Here is an 18,187-nt window from a genome sequence, read left to right as displayed (position 1 = left end):
TGAAAATAGATACTTCAGGCTGACTACATATGCTTATAGGACCTCTCCACCCCGCATCGGGCTCACCGTTCTTTGGCGGGTTCGTGCTTCGCTACCACGGGTCCCCAGCCGTTGCAGCATCTTTTACTCTCCGTGCTGCATATCTATTGTCTTGCTCTTCTTATTCCCCTCACTTGGGGAACTTGTCTGGGATGTTTTTGGGAATGTGTTCTGCATTTTCAGTAGCCAACATCAGAACAATCTTCCCCCTCTTTTTAATTCCTTTTTTCTTCCTTTGTTCCCTTTCTCCTATCCTTACTCCACTTCGGCGTTTGAGGTTCCTCATTTTCTTTTTGCTCCCTGTGTGCTCCTGAAGGTCAACCCATGTGTCTGACACACAACAGGTGATTGGGTAATGCGTGATTCGCAGCTCCGTGTTGACAGGTAGGGTTCGCACGTACCACCGGGTACAGGCCAGGCACAGGGTAGGGTGACTGCCTTAGCTACTACCTTCTCAAATTGCCGATTGGTCCCTCTGTCAGGTGTTCGGGAGGTGTGACCTAAGGTGTGAACAATCACCTAAGGTGGGTGAGTCCCCCTTCTGAGGGGGGGACGGGGGTTGTCGTCCCTCAGTTGGAAGTAGCACGTCACGGGAGACATCCCCCACAATCGTGGAGGATTTTCTTGCAGTGAGCCAATCATCATCTTCAGTCAACATCCACTAAACGTAAGCGGAATGAGGCTCATGACTGGAAGATCCTCCCAGCTACACCACGGTTCCTCATGGTTTCACATACTGAAGGCGGTCAGTCCTTTGCTACAGTAAATCCATTCATTGTTCAGAAAGGTGTTGATGCAATTTCTGGCCCTGTGAAATCCTCTTCTCGTTTATGCAATGGCTCTTCGCTTTTATGCAATGGCTCTTCACTTTTGGAGACTACTGCTGATTCTCATACACAACTGCTGCTTGCAGCTTCGCTCCTCCATGGCTATCCTGTTCATCTGGAGGCCCATCGAACACTGAATTCTTCCCATGGTGTTATTTGCAGTAGGCTGCTCAGTGGTCTGGCCAAGGAAGAAGTCCAAACGTACATCACTGATCAGGGCATCATTACAATCCATCGGGTGATGATAAAGATAGGCGCATCATTAGTGTCAACATGCACTCTTTTTCTCACTTTTGATAGAGTAGTGCTTCCATCAAAGATCAAAACAGGTTATGAAGTTACCACAGTCTGACCATACATTCTGAAACCAATGCGCTTCTTCCGGTTTCATAGTTACAACCACATTCAAATGTCCTGTGAACTCTCAACTAAATGTGTAACCTGTGGTTGGGGTGATCGCAAGGATGATTGTCCACCACCTCCTCCCTGCCGTATCAATTGCAATGGCGACCATGCAGCCTCCTCCTGAGATTCTCATGTATCTCCATGAGTAGGCCATCCAGGAGATCTGGATGGAGGAAAATGTGCCTTACTCTGTCGCTTGCAAGTTGTTGGCTAATCAGAAACCTTGTGTTCTACCATCTGGTGCTTACAGAACTGTTCTTGCTACATCTCGCTCCACAAAGGACCTGCCTCACAGACAAGCAACCTTAAATTCAGCACCACAGTTGTAAAATCACCCTGTGTCACGGTAGCATCCCCGTCTCCTCGTTGAGCTTAGCAAAAAGAAACCAAACTTTTGCCTCGTGGTGTGAAGTCACCTGCTACTCAACTGGGAGGCCGGAAAGGACAGAAAGAATACTCTAAAGCAGACTTTTTACATCCTTCCAGCCAATAAACATAAGTGTCTTCCTTTGCCAACTGGAAAGGCTCCAAGAAATCAGAGCAAATGGTCTTCTCCTTTGCCCACTCGGAGATCATCTTCAATGCCGACTCAGAGATCATCTTCAATGGTGCCACCACAAGATACCCTCACCCGGCCGACCTCTGTGTCGCCAGTGCAGACTGCCAACCGTTTTTCTGCCGTGGACTCCGTAGGCTGACAGGGGGAGAATGCTGATGCCTCTGTAGATCTCATGGAGCAGGATCCTCCAGCCTCTCTTCCCTGTGGCAGGGAGTCTTTGAAGACTGGCACTTGGCAGCTGCCGAGGTGAGACCTCTCCATTTTTCCCCTCCTCCCCTTTCCTCCCCTTTCCTCGTCATGACTCTCCTCCACTGGAACATTTGTAGCCTTAGGTCCAGCAAAGGGGAATTATGGCTGCCCTTAGAATCACAGCATCCACTTGTTCTCTGCCTCCAGGAAACAAAATTGTGTCCTCAAAACTGCTTTGACCTCTTGCATTTCTTTCTGGTCCACTTTAAACCCCCCCCACCCTTATTGGGCAACTCCCTCACCCCTTTCTGCTGCTTAGTGACTTAATGCGCACCATCCCATTTGGGGTTCTTGCTGAACCTGTCAGAGGTGCCCTCTTTGCTGACCTTCTCAATCGACTTAACCTCATTTGTCATAACACAGGAGCACTCGTGTTCCTTCAGACTATGTGCACACCTATTCCCATTTGGACCTTTCCTTCTGCGCTGCCCATTTTGCCTGTCACCTCGAGTGGTCCATTCTGTCTGACTCGTGCTCAAGTGACAATTTCCTGTGTGCTATCTGTTTGCTGACTCCTACCCCACCTATGTGTAAATCACCACCACCACCACCACCACCACCACCACCACCCAGTGCCATTGAAGAAGCTGTCCGACCACTATCAGAGGATTCTGCTGAAGAAATCAGACGAGAAACCTGTCAAGCAATTATGAAGCATCGTCCACAAAGTAGCAATGTTTCCAAAGAAGAAAGATGTGGGATACGAAAGCTGCGTGAGGATACTGATAACGTCGTTCTGCATGCTGATAAAGGTTATGCTACCATCCTTTTGCCTCAGGAAGTCTACAAGGAAAAGATATGTGGTCTACTGAGTTCTGGTGCATACCAGAAGATTAACAAAGATCCTACTAACAAGGTGACCATAAGGACTGCTGCCTTGCTGAATGCTTCATCACTACCAACGGAAGTCATAAGAAGTTTAAAAGTACGAGGTGCAGTACCACTGAGATTTTATGGTCTTCCTAAAGTTCACAAGATGTGTAAGGATGAGCACCTAGAGGACTTTTCTATGAGATCTATAACGAGCACTATTGGTTCACCAACATATTTATCTGCCAAATATTTAGCTTCCTTGTTGGTAGGAAAATGGAGTCACCACATTCGTAATTCTGTGGATTTTATTCAGAGACTTAGCTATGTCAAGCTAAATAATACGGATGTGCTTGTTAGTTTTGACGTGGTATCATTATACACCAAGGTACATTTAAAGGACTCTTTCTCTCATATCGGCCAACATTTTGATAAGGACATTACGACCTTATTTGAACATGTGCTTTTATCATCTTATTTTCAGTTTAATGGTGAATTTTATGAGCAAATTGATGGTGTTGCCATGGGAAGTCCCCTCTCCCCTCTGGTAGCTAATTTATTCATGGAAGACTTAGAGGACAAGGCACTGGACTCTGCAAGTTTTAAACAAATGGTCTTCTGGAGGTACGTGAATGACACATTCGTGGTATGGCCCCATGGGATGGATGAATTACATTGATTTCTTGAGCATCTGAATTCCACCCATGCTACCATTAAATTTACTATGGAAATAGAAGACGGCTGTCTCCCCTTTTTGGCTGTTATTGTTTGCTGTAAAGGTGATTGTACATAAGGACATGCCGTATATTGGAAACCAACACACACAAATCTATATCTTCATGCCAGTAGCTGCCATCACTCTTCACCGACCATAGGTGTCCTTAAGACCTTAGTGCATCGGGTGCACTTTATATCCGATAAAGACAATTTGCAAGAAGAGCTCACATACCTCAAGAGCATTTTTAAATCGAATGGATTTTCTTCACAACACATTCGTAAAGCATTCAATGCAAAACTTAAAATGCAGGTATGTGATGGGAAAGAAGATAGTAATCCCTTCAGATCTCGTGCGTTTTTGCCCTATTTGTGTGCTCTGTCCTTGAAGATAGGCCTTATTCTTGAGAAACACTGTGTTAAGGTGATCTTCGCCCCCCCTCCCCCCCCCCCCCCCCCAACGAATATTGCAGCTTTATTCGGCTCTGTTGATGATGATTTATAGCTTCGTAAAGCTGGTGTGTATCAGATTCCTTGCGGAAATTGTGAGAAGTCGTACATAGGTCAAACAACACGCACCGTTCATGAGGGGTGTGGAGCATCGAAGATACACACGCTTATTACATCCAGACAAGTCAGCTGTGGCCGAACATTGTATTGATACAGGGCATTCCATGAATTACAGTGATATGAAGATTTTAACATCCACCTCTTCTTTTGGGAATCTGTTTTCAAGGAAGCTATAGAGATTAGATTAGCTAATAATTTAATAAATAGAGATAATGGTTTTAATTTGGACAAAGCATGGAATCTGGCTCTTGGGGTAATTAAACTGCAGAGAAGTCGTCATGGTGTCACTGCCACTGATCATACATCGATAAGCGAATCAAATGTCTGTACGCCTTCGCCACAGGCATCGCATGTGTAAACATATTTCTCTGCCGCCGACCAGCATCTGTGACCCACATGCGCAGTAGCCCCGCGGTGGAGCATATATGGCCATGCTTGGCATCTTGTCGTCAGTCTTGTGACTCACTCTGAGGATGGCTGACGATACGTTGCCGAAAGATCAGTGGAGGAAATTTTATTTGCACGACTGCATGCCCGAAATGTAATGGACAATTGGTATTGTAGTTGTAAATTGTCGTAGCTGTGTTGGGAAAGAACCAGAGCTCCAAGCCCTAATAGAAAGCACTGAAGCTCAGGTAGTTGTAGGTACAGAGAGTTGGATAAAGCTGGAAATAAGTTCAGCCGAAATTATTTCAAACTAACAGTGTTCAGAAAGGATAGATTAAATACAGTTGGTGGTGGAGTATTTATTTCTGTCAGTGGTAATTTGCCTTGTAGTGAAATTGAAGTATAGTTCGTCGGAAATAGTATGGGTAGAGGCTATACCTTACAATTGGACTAAACTGTTAATTGGATCATTTTACCGACCCCCCGACTCGGAAGATATAGTTGCTAAACAGTTCAAAGAAAACCTGAGTCTCATTGCAAGTAAGTATCCCACTCATACAATTATAGTCAGTGGTGACTTCAATCTACCCTCGATATGCTGCAAAAATTATACATTTAAAGCTGGCGGCAGGCATAAAAGTCATCCGAAATTGTTCTGAATGCTTTCACAGAAATTTATTTTGAACAATTAGTTCATGAGCCCACTCGAAGCGTAAATGGTTGCGAAAGCATACTTGACCTTTTAGCAACAAATAATCCTGGACAAATAGTTAGTATTGTGACGAATACAGGGATTAGCAACCACAAGGCAGTTGCTGCTAGGCTGAATACTGTAACACCTACAACCATCAAAAAGAAACGCAAAGTAAATCTATTTAAGAAAGCTGATAAAGATGCTCTTAATGTCTTTTTAAGAGACAATCTTCACTCCTCCTGATCTGATCATGTAAGTGTAGAAAAGGTGTGGAATGTTCTCAGAGAGATAGTATAGATAGCAATTGAGAGATATATACCACACAAATTAATAAGTGACGGTACTGATCTCCCATGGTACACAAAACTGGTCAGATCGTTGTTGCAGAAGCAACGAAAAAAGCATGCCAAATTTAAAAAAATGCAAAATCCCCAAGATCGGCAAAGTTTTACAGAAGATCGAAATATGGCACGTACTTCAATGCGAGATGCTTTTAATAATTCCCACAATGAAATTCTGTCTTGAAATCTGCAGAAAACCCAAAGAGATTCTGGTCATACATAAAGCACACCAGTGGCAAGACGCAATCAATACCTTCACTGCGCGATAACAATGGTGAAGTCACTGATGACAGTGCCACTACAGCAGAGTTATTAAACACGGTTTTCCAAAACTGCTTCACCAAAGACGATGAAGTAAATATTCCTGAATTCCAATCAAGAAAAACTGCCAAGATGAGAAACATGGAAGTAGATATCCTCTGTGTAACGAAGCAGCTTAAATCACTTAATAAAGGCAAGGCCTGTGGTCCAGATTGTATACCAGTCAAGTTCGAAAAACTGCCAAGATGAGAAACATGGAAGTAGATATCCTCTGTGTAACGAAGCAGCTTAAATCACTTAATAAAGGCAAGGCCTGTGGTCCAGATTGTATACCAGTCAAGTTCCTCTCACAGTATGCTGATAAAATAGCTCCATATTTAGCAATTACATACAACTACTCGCTCACAGAAAGATCCGTACCTAAAGACTGGAAAATTGCTCAAGTCACACCAATACCCAAAAAGGGAAGTAAGAGTAATCCGATGAATTACAGGCCTATATCACTAAACTCGATTTGCAGCAGGGTTTTGGAACATGTACTGTATTCAAACATTATGAAGTACCTCGAAGAAAACAATTTATTGACACATAGTCAGCACGGTTTCAGAAAATATCGTTCATGTGAAGCACAACTAGCTCTTTATACTCACAAAGTAATAAGTGCTGTCGACGGGGGATGTCAAATTGATTTCATGTTTTTAGATTTCCAGAAGACTTCAGACACCGTTCCTCACAAGCATCTTCTAACCGAGCTGCATGCCTACGGAGTATCGGCTCAGTTGTGTGACTGGATTTGTGACTTCCTGTCAGAAAGGTCACAATTCGTAGTAATAGACGGAAAGTTATCAAGTAAAACAGTAGTAATATCCAGCTTTCTCCAAGGAAATGTTATAGGCCCTCTGTTGTTCCTGATCTGTATTAACGACATTGGAGACAATCTGAGCAGCCGCCATAGATTGTTTGCAGATGATGCTGTCATTTACCGTCTTGTAAAGTCATCAGATGATCAAAATGACTTGCAATATTATTTAGATAAGGTATCTGTATGGTGCGAAAAGTGGCAATTGGCCCTGAAGAAGGAAAAGTGTGAAGTTATTCACATGAGTACTAAAAGAAATTTCGATTACGCGATTAGTCACACAAATCTGAAGGCTGTAAATTCAACTAAATACTTAGGGATTACAATTACAAATAACCTAAATTGGAACAATCACATAGATAATATTGTGGATAGAGCAAACCAAAGACTGCGATTGATTGGCAGAATACTTGGAAGGTGCAAAAGGTCTACTAAAGAGACTGCTTACATCACGCTTGTCTACCCTATTCTGGAGTATTGCTGTGTGTTGTGGTATTTGCATCAGATGGGACTGACAGATGGCATAAAAAAAGTACAAAGAAGGGCAGCTCATTTTGTATTAGAGTGATGTAGGGGAGATAGTGTCACAGACATGATACGTGAATTGGAGTGGCAATCATTAAAACAAAGGTGTTTTTCGTTGCAATGGGATCTTCTCATGAAATTTCAATCACCAGTTTTCTCCTCCTATTGCGAAAACATTCTGTTGGCACCCACCTACATAGGGAGAAATGATCATCACGATAAAATAAGAGAAATCAGGGCTCACACAGAAAAATTTAGTGCTCATTTTTCCCGTGTGCCGTTAGAGAGTGGAACGGTAGAGAGACAGCTTGAAGGTGGTTCATTGAACCCTCTGCCAGGCACTTTATTGTGAATACCAGAGTAATCACGTAGATGTAGATTAACTAAAAAATAATTGCTGGTGGTTGGGTTTGAACTGGTGATCTTCACCACGCCAGCCTGTGATGCTAACCACTACTCCACACTACAGGGAGCATACCCCACAACATTGCTTTCTGTCCTGGAAAAACAGTGAGTTGCCATTTCACAAGTTTTCATTGTAGCTGGATCCTCGCAGTATATTTGTGTTACATCATCTTCACTGTGATGAGCATTGAAGTTAGCCCCTCCAGTGGACACTTTGTGATCGTTAAGAGGATCTTGTTTGCTTCAATCTTTCAACCTCCCATTGTCGATCTGCAGCTCAGGTATGTAGTAGGGTTTAATGTGGATGACATGGACAATATCTCTGCACTTCTGTTTTTTTGTCGAAGGGTCATAATCCTTTTCCTAACATGTGGTGTCCGAGCGGTGAAGGATATGACACAACCAAAAATTAGTGTATTGTATCTGTGCACCTCTGTGGCAATGGCAGCACATGGTAAAACAATGTTCAGATAAATGTCCCAGCTCATGTTTACAATAGCTTTAATAAAAGGTAGGAGACAAGATACTGACAGAAGTAAAGCTGTGAGTACCGGGCGTGAGTCGTGCTTCGGTAGCTCAGATGGTAGAGCACTTGCCCGCAAAAGGCAAAGGTCCCCCGAGTTCGAGTCTCGGTCGGACACACAGTTTTAATCTGCCAGGAAGTTTCATATCAGCGCACACTCCGCTGCAGAGTGAAAATCTCATTCTGGAAACATCCCCCAGGCTGTGGCTAAGCCATGTCTTCGCTATATCCTTTCTTTCAGGAGTGCTAGTTCTGCAAGGTTGGCAGGAGAGCTTCTGTAAGGTTTGGAAGGTAGGAGAAGAGATACTGACAGAAGTAGAGCTGTGAGTACCGGGCGTGAGTCGTGCTTTGGTATCTCAGATGGTAGAGCACTTGCCCGCGAAAGGCAAAGGTCCCGAGTTCGAGTCTCGGTCGGGCACACAGTTTAATCTGCCAGGAAGTTTCATATCAACGCACACTCCGCTGCAGAGTGAAAATCTCATTCTGGAATAGCTTTAATAGATTGGCGCAAGTCATGGTATGAAAACTATCCCCAAAACATCACGCAACCACCTGTGGCCGAATTTCAACCTGCACATGCTGTGGGTAAATACTTCATTAGACTGTCAGTGCAGTTGACGTCTTCCATCACTTGAGAAAGCTACAGTTGTGACTCTCCGGACCACGCCACGTCTCCAGGCACCTACAGTACATTTCCTGTGCTGCATAGCCCATTCAAGATTTAAGGCTTTATGCTTCGCCGGGAGCAATGCCCTTTTGAGAGGGACCCGGTTCCAGATATCTGTTGTATGTAGTTCCCTTTGCATTATTCTCTCGGAAATTGTGTGTTCACTGGCAGCACAAATTTCTGTTGGGTTTGGAACGAATTGTCATTGGCAAGGTGTGACATTTGTCTCTGGTTCCCACTGTTAAGTCTTTTTACGTGAACTGTTGTCAGTGCATCACGTCACTATGAACGGTACACTGCATCGTGTAGACACGTTGGATAATTTGTCTTGGTACACTAACAAACTGGGTTTTCGGGTACTGCCTTTGTCCGTGTGGTACAAACATGGCAACTCAATTCTGTCATTCTGACACGCTTCCTCGTCAACTCATCTTACTGAAATGGCTCCATAGTACCGATCGGCACGTACACAACTTCACTATCATGACATATGTCACTGGTGCACAGTCATATGCCTACATCTTAGTAGTTCCATATTATCAGCATAGAGAGATCGAAAGCAAGTTTTGTGCTCGTTTGAGGGGGCTACTAATATTTTGCCCAGTGTGATTGTTAAAGTACACACAAAATCGTTGAAAAAGTCTTCAGATGAGGAATAATTTTCAGATAGTAATACTTTCCGCACAGACATAGAAATCAAAACTAAGCCTCCCAAGCTGTATCTCGCATGTCAGTGCTTGGTATTGAGGCACTGTCGGTTCTTCTCCTGGGTGTTCAGACTCTGTATGCAAGCCAGCTGTCTTTCTTCTTAGGTCCTGGTGTTGTGTTTCATGTAGTCATCCCAAGCCTCGTCTGGTTAAAGTGGGATCAGTGTACCCATTGTTGTTATGGCCTCGTAACCATGAAGCAAGCCTGTAGTGTCCTGCTTCACTGTGTTATATGCAAATGTTATGGCGGACAACATTGTATCCCAATCTATATTTTAGATATCAATGTACTTAGAGATCATATCTGCAAATGTCTGTTTTGTGAGGCCATTCACTGTGGATTGTAGGCAATCGTCATCCCACGTGTGATGCTGCAGTGAGAAATTACCTTGATACTAGTCTCGACTGGAAAACTTTTCCGTGATTTGAGATCATCAAACGGGATGCGCTGCACTTCAAAATGATGTCTTCTACAAGGAACTCATTTTCTGGAGCTTTGGCAGTCGCATCAGCTTTAGTGACAACAGAGCAGTTGAGGTAGTCAGTGCAGACTATTAACCATCCATCACCATTTGTCGACTTCAGGAACCTCCCAAAGAGGTTGTCTCCAACTTGGTGGAACTGTAATTTCGCTGGCATGATTGGTGCCGAATGTCCTGGGTATAACTGAAGCACGTGCTTCCTTCACTGGCATTCCTTACTGTGGTTCACATACTGTCTAATGGATCAGTATAGACCTGGCCATTGATTCTTGCACCTGATTCTGTCTAGTCTTTATGAATCCCAGGTGACCAGACATTGGAATGTACGGAAATACTTCATGGCAGCTGATGGCGGATGAGCTGGGAATTTATAGTAGTGGATTGTGCTGTGATAGTTCATTTAACATTTAAGGACCAGGTATTTTTGTTCCAACTTACCACAGTGGCCAGGGAGAGTGTGCTTTCTGATGTGCATGCAGCTCACACAGTGTATCTGCCTTGCAGGTTCTCTAATCTTCGTTCTGTACAGTCATTTGACTGTAGAAAACAATATGTTTTTAGTTATCCGTTTTTATTTTTTTTCTTGTAACCATAAACAAATTTACATCTCATCAACTTTGCATTGTTTGTATTTTAAACTTGCAGTGTTTAAACATAAAACATGTCTGCTCATTATAAATCAATAATTTTTAATGCATGCAGGATAGATCCACTTTTTATAAACTATTATGGTTACAGAATTGCAAACTACGTTAAAAGATAATCATCATTATCCTCCCTATTACCGTGTTACATTACACAAACAAAATTCACACTTATTTCTGCAATGTGCATTGTTGATCTATTCCTTTGTTATAAAACTTAGTTTCTATACACGTAGCACTGTTTTGAGACACACAAACTATTTGCAAATATTATCACTGAGCCCCTAGGTTTGATTTATTGTGAACTAATTCTTTGCAGTTACTATTATGTCATATATTGTATTTAACGTAGAGCCTGTATATAAACATATGTTCCTAGTACTTTTTTAATGTATGGTACTGTGTAAAATATTTCTCTCCATGAAGTGAAGGTGAAGTGTACAAAATTTGCAAATGTACCTTGTTTCATGTCTTTCTGCTGGGAGTACAAACTCTACAGGCTTTGGTAGGAAATTCCTTTATTTGAAGAGGACGCAGGTTCAAGCTGCTGCATTTCAACAGATAGCCAACCAGATGGATCGTCATGTGGTGCTCTTCCTGTTCCATGAGAGCTCGCTCTGTCTGTCTGGGCCCAGAGGGCCTTCATTATCATTGTTGATGATTCAGTATGTCGCCACTGAAAGGAAAAACTAATACTTTTTTCCCTGTGAATTCAATGCACAGTAAATTTTAAACAAATAGAATAGTCCACAGTTTATTTGATAAAAGGTGACTTTTTGTCTATTTCATCAGTTTGCTTAGAATAGGATAGTACGTAAGGTATTGAGCCAGACTATCGATCCCTTTCGTGTGGGCATTGTATTGATTTACAAAAGTGGCCTTCAGGATATCCTCTTAGATTTTTCTATTTTTCATTCCTGTTATTTGAGACATGCATCATGAATTGTTGATATCATTGACATCTTGTTTGTCTTTGCATATGGTGGGGTGCTTTCATTTTCCGTAAAAAACTGTCACGTTTCTTCATTCTTGATGCCTTTGCTTCCAGAGTTTGTGGTAAACCTCTGCACACCCTAATAAGCCCTTAAGATAAAAAAAAAGCACCATGAAGGAATTACCAGAATGGGATGGAAAACAGTAAATGTGATGTACATGTACAGGCAAACACATGATTAGAATTTCAGATAAATTGGATGTTTTATTCAAAAGAAAGAGCTTCTCAAACCGAGTAAACCAGTAACATGTTGGTCCACCTCTGGCCATTATGCAAGCAGTTATTCGGCTTGGCATCGGTTGATAGTTATTGGATGTCCTTCTCAGGGACATCATGCCAGATTCTGTCCAATCAGCATGTCAGATCATTAGAATCCAAGCTGGTTGGATGGCTCTGCCCATAATGCCTAACATATTCTGAATTGGGGAGATATCTGACAATCTTGCTGGCCAAGACAGGCTTTGGCAAGTGTGACGACAAGTAGTAGAAATTCTCACCGTGTGTGGGTGGGCATTATCTTGCTGAAATGTAAGCCCAGGTTGTGTTACCTTAAAAGGCAACAAAAAGAGGCATGTACCACTGTGCTGTAAGGGTGCCACAGATGACAACCCAGGTGGTCCTGCTACAAAATGAAATAACATCCCAGACCATCACTCCTGGTTGTCAGGCCATATATATCGGGTGACTGGTTGGTATCCCTGTGCTGTCTGAGGCATCTTTGCTTGTCATTGGGGCTCAGTTCTTAGTGGGACTCATCACTGAAAACAATTTCACTCCAGTCACTGAGATTCCAGGGTGAAGACGTGTCTGGAGACGCCCCAGACAGTGGTCAGGTTCCAACCAGATTGTCACCCACCATATGGCCTGTCATCCAGAAATGCTGGTCTGGGGTGCCATTTCATTTCACAGCAGGGCTCATTTGGTTGACATCCACGGCACTCTTAACAGCATACTGGAACATGATGGTATTGTACACCCCATTTTGTTGCTTTTCATAGCAAGCCATCCTGAGCTTACATTTGAACAAAGTAATGTCTGTGCACACACAGTGTGAGATTCTACTGCTTTCTGTATGCTTGCCAAAGCTTACCTTCTGATATTTTACCTCTCAGAAGTATATTTGTGAAGCCTTCTTTATTTACACTTTCGATATTGTCAAGGTGCATATTACAGTAGTTTGCTATCAATTTCTTTTCCTTTTTATGCTTATATATATGTTTATTATACAGGATTATTCTATGACAGATGAATGGAAATATCAGAATTATTGGTATTGAAATTAAGAAATAAAAGCAGTTACACTTATTATATACCGGGGGATATATTAAGAGATACTAAAGTTTCCTTGCCAAAAATGCAGTCACAAACATCATTTGCTGAGCAGAGTTTAAGTAAATAGAACAAAAATAAGAATTTCAGCTGTAGTGGCTAGCATCTAGGTACTATGAAACATATGACAATGACAAACTTTTCTGCACAAATTCAGCACCCATGCATTAATAAATTGAAAGAGAGGACAAAAAATATGTAAATCTAGAGTTCACTTGTATAATTATCTAGCAATATCTTTGTGTTCAGTTCCTTCTGGGTCATTATCAGCTTTTCTTGATATAGCCTGTGTAATACTTTTGCAGAAATAGTGAAAACAACCCACCTTAGTAGCTTTTGTACATCTTTATACTATTCTGTAGTCATGGATGTGACAATATTTCATGAAGTTCTTCATACCATACTGCCCCTCATGTTCGCCATTGTACATCAGTCTCTTGTAATGCACCCTCAAATAATGTTTTCTAAAACACACAACCCAAATTCTGTGCTCGTACTTGTAGGTGCATGACTTGGCTAACCAAAATAATTTTTTTGGTCGTTTTATTTATATCTTAAGTAATTCTCCAAGTAACTGGTGCAGTTTTCGTTATTTAGATCACAAATGCCACAGTTGCAGGCTTTCCCAAAACATCTAATATGGTGAATAAAATTAATTTTTTCTGGTGATAAACTTTTGGTTGTCCATTTAACTAAAGGTGGTGGTGTTCCTTTGAAAAAACTTCCAAATTCTTTGGTATATGCCAGTTACATGTCATGTACTTCAGTTAGTTCCTGGAAGCAGCATTGCTGAGCAAACTGTTGCCAACCCCAAGGTTTCACAGTTACGGTATTTGAGCTCAGTTTGCTTTTGGCTCATTCAGTAACAGCATGGACACCATCTACCTCCTTCTATAAGAAATTATGGTTGATTATTTTAAGATTAGGAAAACATGTCAGATCCAAAAATGACACAGTCATTGGGAAGTTAATGATCTGACCTCCACCGTTATATGTTCATACCAAAAGTTCCTCAGTTTGAGTTTCAGGGAGGTTAGCCAGGGCCCACTCCAACAAACAAGGTGACACTTCTTTAGGTCCACAACATGCAACTGTGTTATCTCACATGCAACTATAGGCTTCCTGTTTTGAAGCGTCAAGCATTGTCAAATTATATGTGGAATTATAAGCAATAACAGTGGAAGTATTTCATGTAAACTCATCCAGTCATGGATGGGTGCTTACTTTTTATGCATGACTTCTTAGTCCAGTAGGACTCCCCAGTTTGTGGTGCATTGGAATGACTGTAGGTCACTTGTCACATATTTCAATTCAGCTTAGGTGTTTATGCCCAATGATATACAGGGTGATTCAAAAAGAATACCACAACTTTAGGAATTTAAAACTCTGCTACGACAAAAGGCAGAGCTAAGCACTATCTGTTGGTGAATTAAGGGAGCTATAAAGTTTCATTTAGTTGTACATTTGTTCGCTTGAGGCGCTGTTGACTAGGCGTCAGTGTCAGTTGATGCTAAGATGGCGACCACTCAACAGAAAGCTTTTTGTGTTATTGAGTACGGCAGAAGTGAATTGATGACAGTTGTTCAGCGTGCATTTCGAATGAAGTATGGTGTTAAACCTCCTGATAGGTGGTGTATTAAACGCTGGTATAAACAGTTTACAGAGAATGGGTGTTTGTGCAAAAGGAAAGCTAAGGTGCTACTGTAACTGGACTACAGTATCTGGAGATGTTAGATAATTGGCTGTTCCCTCAGCTCGAACAAGAAGCACAACAATTCATATTTCAGCAGGATGGAGCGCCACCACATTGGCACTTATCTGTCCGTAACTACCTGAACGTCAACTACCCAAGGCGATGGATCGGCCGCCAGGCAGCCCGTGACAGAGCACTTCATCACTGGCCTCCAAGAAGCCCTGATCTTACCCCCTGCGATTTTTTCTTATGGGGGTATGTTAAGGATATGGTGTTTCGGCCACCTCTCCCAGCCACCATTGATGATGTGAAACGAGAAATAACAGCAGCTATCCAAACTGTTATGCCTGATATGCTACAGAGAATGTGGAACGAGTTGGAGTATCGGGTTGATATTGCTAGAGTGTCTGGAGGGGGCCATATTGAACATCTCTGAACTTGTTTTTGAGTGAAAAAAACCTTTTTAAATACTCTTTGTAATGATGTATAACAGAAGGTTATATTATGTTTCTTTCGTTAAATACACATTTTAAAGTTGTGGTATTCTTTTTGAATCACCCTGTATATTAGTGTGTGGCTGGTTCATCTCTTTTTTCTAGCCCAGTGATCAACTGCCCACATGCCCCATGTGTTCCTGCTGTAGTAATTTTAATGTCGCCCAAATTTTTAGTTTTACACACACACACACACACACACACACACACACACACACACACACACACACACACACTAACAATCAGCAAAGAGAACTTCTGAAGCATTTTGAATTTATGGCAGGTGATATTTAGAGCAGCGACAAAATCTGACAAAGCATTAATAGTTGTTGCAGCCCAGTGGTGGTATCTCCCAACTTATAACACTCTGCTAATTTATTGTGGATCCACCTCTGCCTTTTTAAATAGTTTGCCATCATTTTTGTAAGCAGAAAGATTCATGATAATCATGACTCATAATATTATTTCTGTAACTTTTTTAAAAGAGACATATAGTTTATAAGTACTTTGAATGATTTCTGACCTTCCAGTATTTTATTACTATATTAACTCTGGAAATGTTTCATTTGAAGCCAGTGAAGTTGCTGGACTTCAAAAACTTATTTCATGCTGTTTGTGTAAGTAATGTAAAGGTTAATATGTTGCAGGCTATATGGATTCAAAATACACCCACTTGCGTACCAGATACAACAGCAGGTAGCAACAACATTCAAAGCACCTCCACGCCCTGTAACATATAACAATGGAAAGCGCTAGACTGTAGTGCAGTATATCTTGTCTCTTCTGTGGATCTGTTTACTTGAGTTCTAAATTGTTCCTCTATTAGTTTAAATATCTCTGTAATACTTTGTCTCTCTGTTATCTGTTGTATTAAGAAACTGGAAAAAAAATGTAAAGCTGTGTGTTATTACCCCCTTCCATGTGGAGTTTAATGTATCAGACTAATTAAAAATAGGCAGTCTTCTTGCATTTCCCGGGTTCCTATACCAGGATACAGAGGATAGGGGAAAAAAGGAAAACTTTTTTCATTGCTACTTGTTCAGATTTGTACCGATTCTTATTACATTTAGCGGCACTTCTCTTTCTAAACTTTGATGATGATTACAGCAAAATAGAACAATAAGGATGGAAGAAATTTTTCCTGTGTCTTGCAGTTTGTAAAACTGTTGTTTTTAGGTTTAAAACCAGACTTAATCCATATCTGTGCACAATATGAAATATTGTACTGTAAGGGAAAAAGTGTAAGGATACTCCACAATGTATCCCAGATGTTACAGTAGTTATTTCTTTGTGTAATGGCCCCATACATAACATTCAAATGTTTATTATAGTGAGATAGTTGTCATTTTCATAGTGGGCAGTGATCTCATGTTAGACAGTACAAATAAATGGTGTAGAACAACTGAGAATTCATGGAGAAAGGTGTTTAAATGCAAACTTGTTCATAAACTGAGTGTTTTGTGTTGCACTTGTCCTTTTATTTAGATATAAAAGTTGTTCTTTTATTGATAAAAAATTTATATTATCTGCTTGTGTTAGAAATATTAAGTGTTATCTTGCATGAATGTTAATGTGATAAAAGAGATAAACAAATAATTGTTTTAATAATTTTTTTTACAATTAACTAAGGGGGAAAACTGTTATGGACATTGATACATTCCGGTTAATTTTTTTTTTTGCCATTCTAAGTTTGCTATCCTTTTCAACCCTATTATTTGAGTGGAAGAGATCTCTAATTGTGATTAAAAACCACATAGAAAGCTATGAAATGAACTAAGACAGATAAAATGGCCATACTTAATTAAACACAGAATGTTGATGGAAGCTGTTCGGGACATAAAGAAGTTTTCCATGTAACTAAGGATAGAATTAGTATGTTCACCAAGTGTAAATTTTGATCTAATTGTTTTTTCCTTATGTTATCTTGTCACTGTGTGATTTTCATCTGACTTCAGTATGCTGTCTACCAGTTGTTATTATTATTGGTCACTTCCAAAACTAATCTTGGCTTTGTTGTAAAACATGACAAAGGGAGTCTAGTTCCCTTTATCTTTCCTCTCTCGATGTTAACCAACACCACTTATCACATTTGAAAACTGTAGCCATATCTGTCTTGATATAATTCACAGCTCTCAGTTTTTACTTTGATGTTTAGATTTTATAAAGTGCATGCATATCTATATCTGAATAGTTATAGAATAATAAATGAATAAATGTGTACAAAAGAAAATTTAGTTGAAACTATTTCTCCTCCTACTACTACTATCTCTCTCTCTCTCTCTCTGTCTCTCTCTCTCTCTCTCTCTCTCTCTCTCTCTCTCTCTCTCTCTCTCTCTCTCTCTCTCTCTCTCTGTCTCTCTCTCTCTCTCTCTCTCTCTCTCTCTCTCGTGTGTGTGTGTGTGTGTGTGTGTGTGTGTGTGTGTGTGTGTGTGTGTGTGTGTGTGCGCGGTATTGCTATATTTGTCAAAAAATAGTACAACCAAAAGTGTTTACTCTTGTAGAATTTCAGGCGAAGTGTTGCCTTTTATCTGACTTACTCTATAAACAATTATGTGATGGCACTCTTTTATTCCTTTTAAAACATGGATAATGTTTCTAAAACAACTGTAAATGTTGAACTTGGGTGTCTTTTGTGTGACTGTTGTAAATGAAGATAAGCCATTCAGAATTTTCAAAAACTGTCTTGATGTGAGTTTTAAGTGTCTATATGTTGTTGAAATGAATAAAAAATGGAGTTAAAACTCTAATAAAATGTTCAAAAAATCATTTATTTTAAAAGCGTTGATAATTCTTTGTGTAACTCACCTTCAGCTGTCACTCATGCATAAGCATTTCATAATTTAATTATAAATAAAGACAATGCAGCTGTCTATTGAAATTTACTCACTTATTTCTTAGAGTTTTCTTAGAATACTGATCTGCCTTGAAGTGACTTAGTGTGATTCAGCCTGGAAACCCTATTTAAAAGGGCTGCACTTTGTGTTGGCAAGGTTCATAAAACAGTCTGTT

General features: G+C 40.8%; 1 protein-coding gene across 3 annotated transcripts in view; it reads left to right on the top strand.

The window, feature by feature from the left end:
* The window catches only part of LOC126184561 (casein kinase II subunit beta-like), a 75,770-nt gene extending 57,826 nt beyond the window's left edge, over nucleotides 1-17,944 (top strand). For all 3 annotated transcript variants that reach the window (XM_049926987.1, XM_049926989.1, XM_049926988.1), the window contains exon 7: nucleotides 15,826-17,944. In XM_049926987.1, coding sequence (XP_049782944.1) covers nucleotides 15,826-15,934 — 109 coding nt within the window. In that variant the 3' untranslated portion in view covers nucleotides 15,935-17,944. The remainder of the gene's footprint in view (nucleotides 1-15,825) is intronic.
* Nucleotides 17,945-18,187: the final 243 nt, after the last annotated feature.

The sequence above is a fragment of the Schistocerca cancellata genome, chromosome 4, assembly GCF_023864275.1.
Source record: "Schistocerca cancellata isolate TAMUIC-IGC-003103 chromosome 4, iqSchCanc2.1, whole genome shotgun sequence".
NCBI classification, from domain to species: Eukaryota; Metazoa; Arthropoda; class Insecta; order Orthoptera; family Acrididae; genus Schistocerca; species Schistocerca cancellata.
This window is presented reverse-complemented; position numbering and strand designations above follow the sequence as displayed.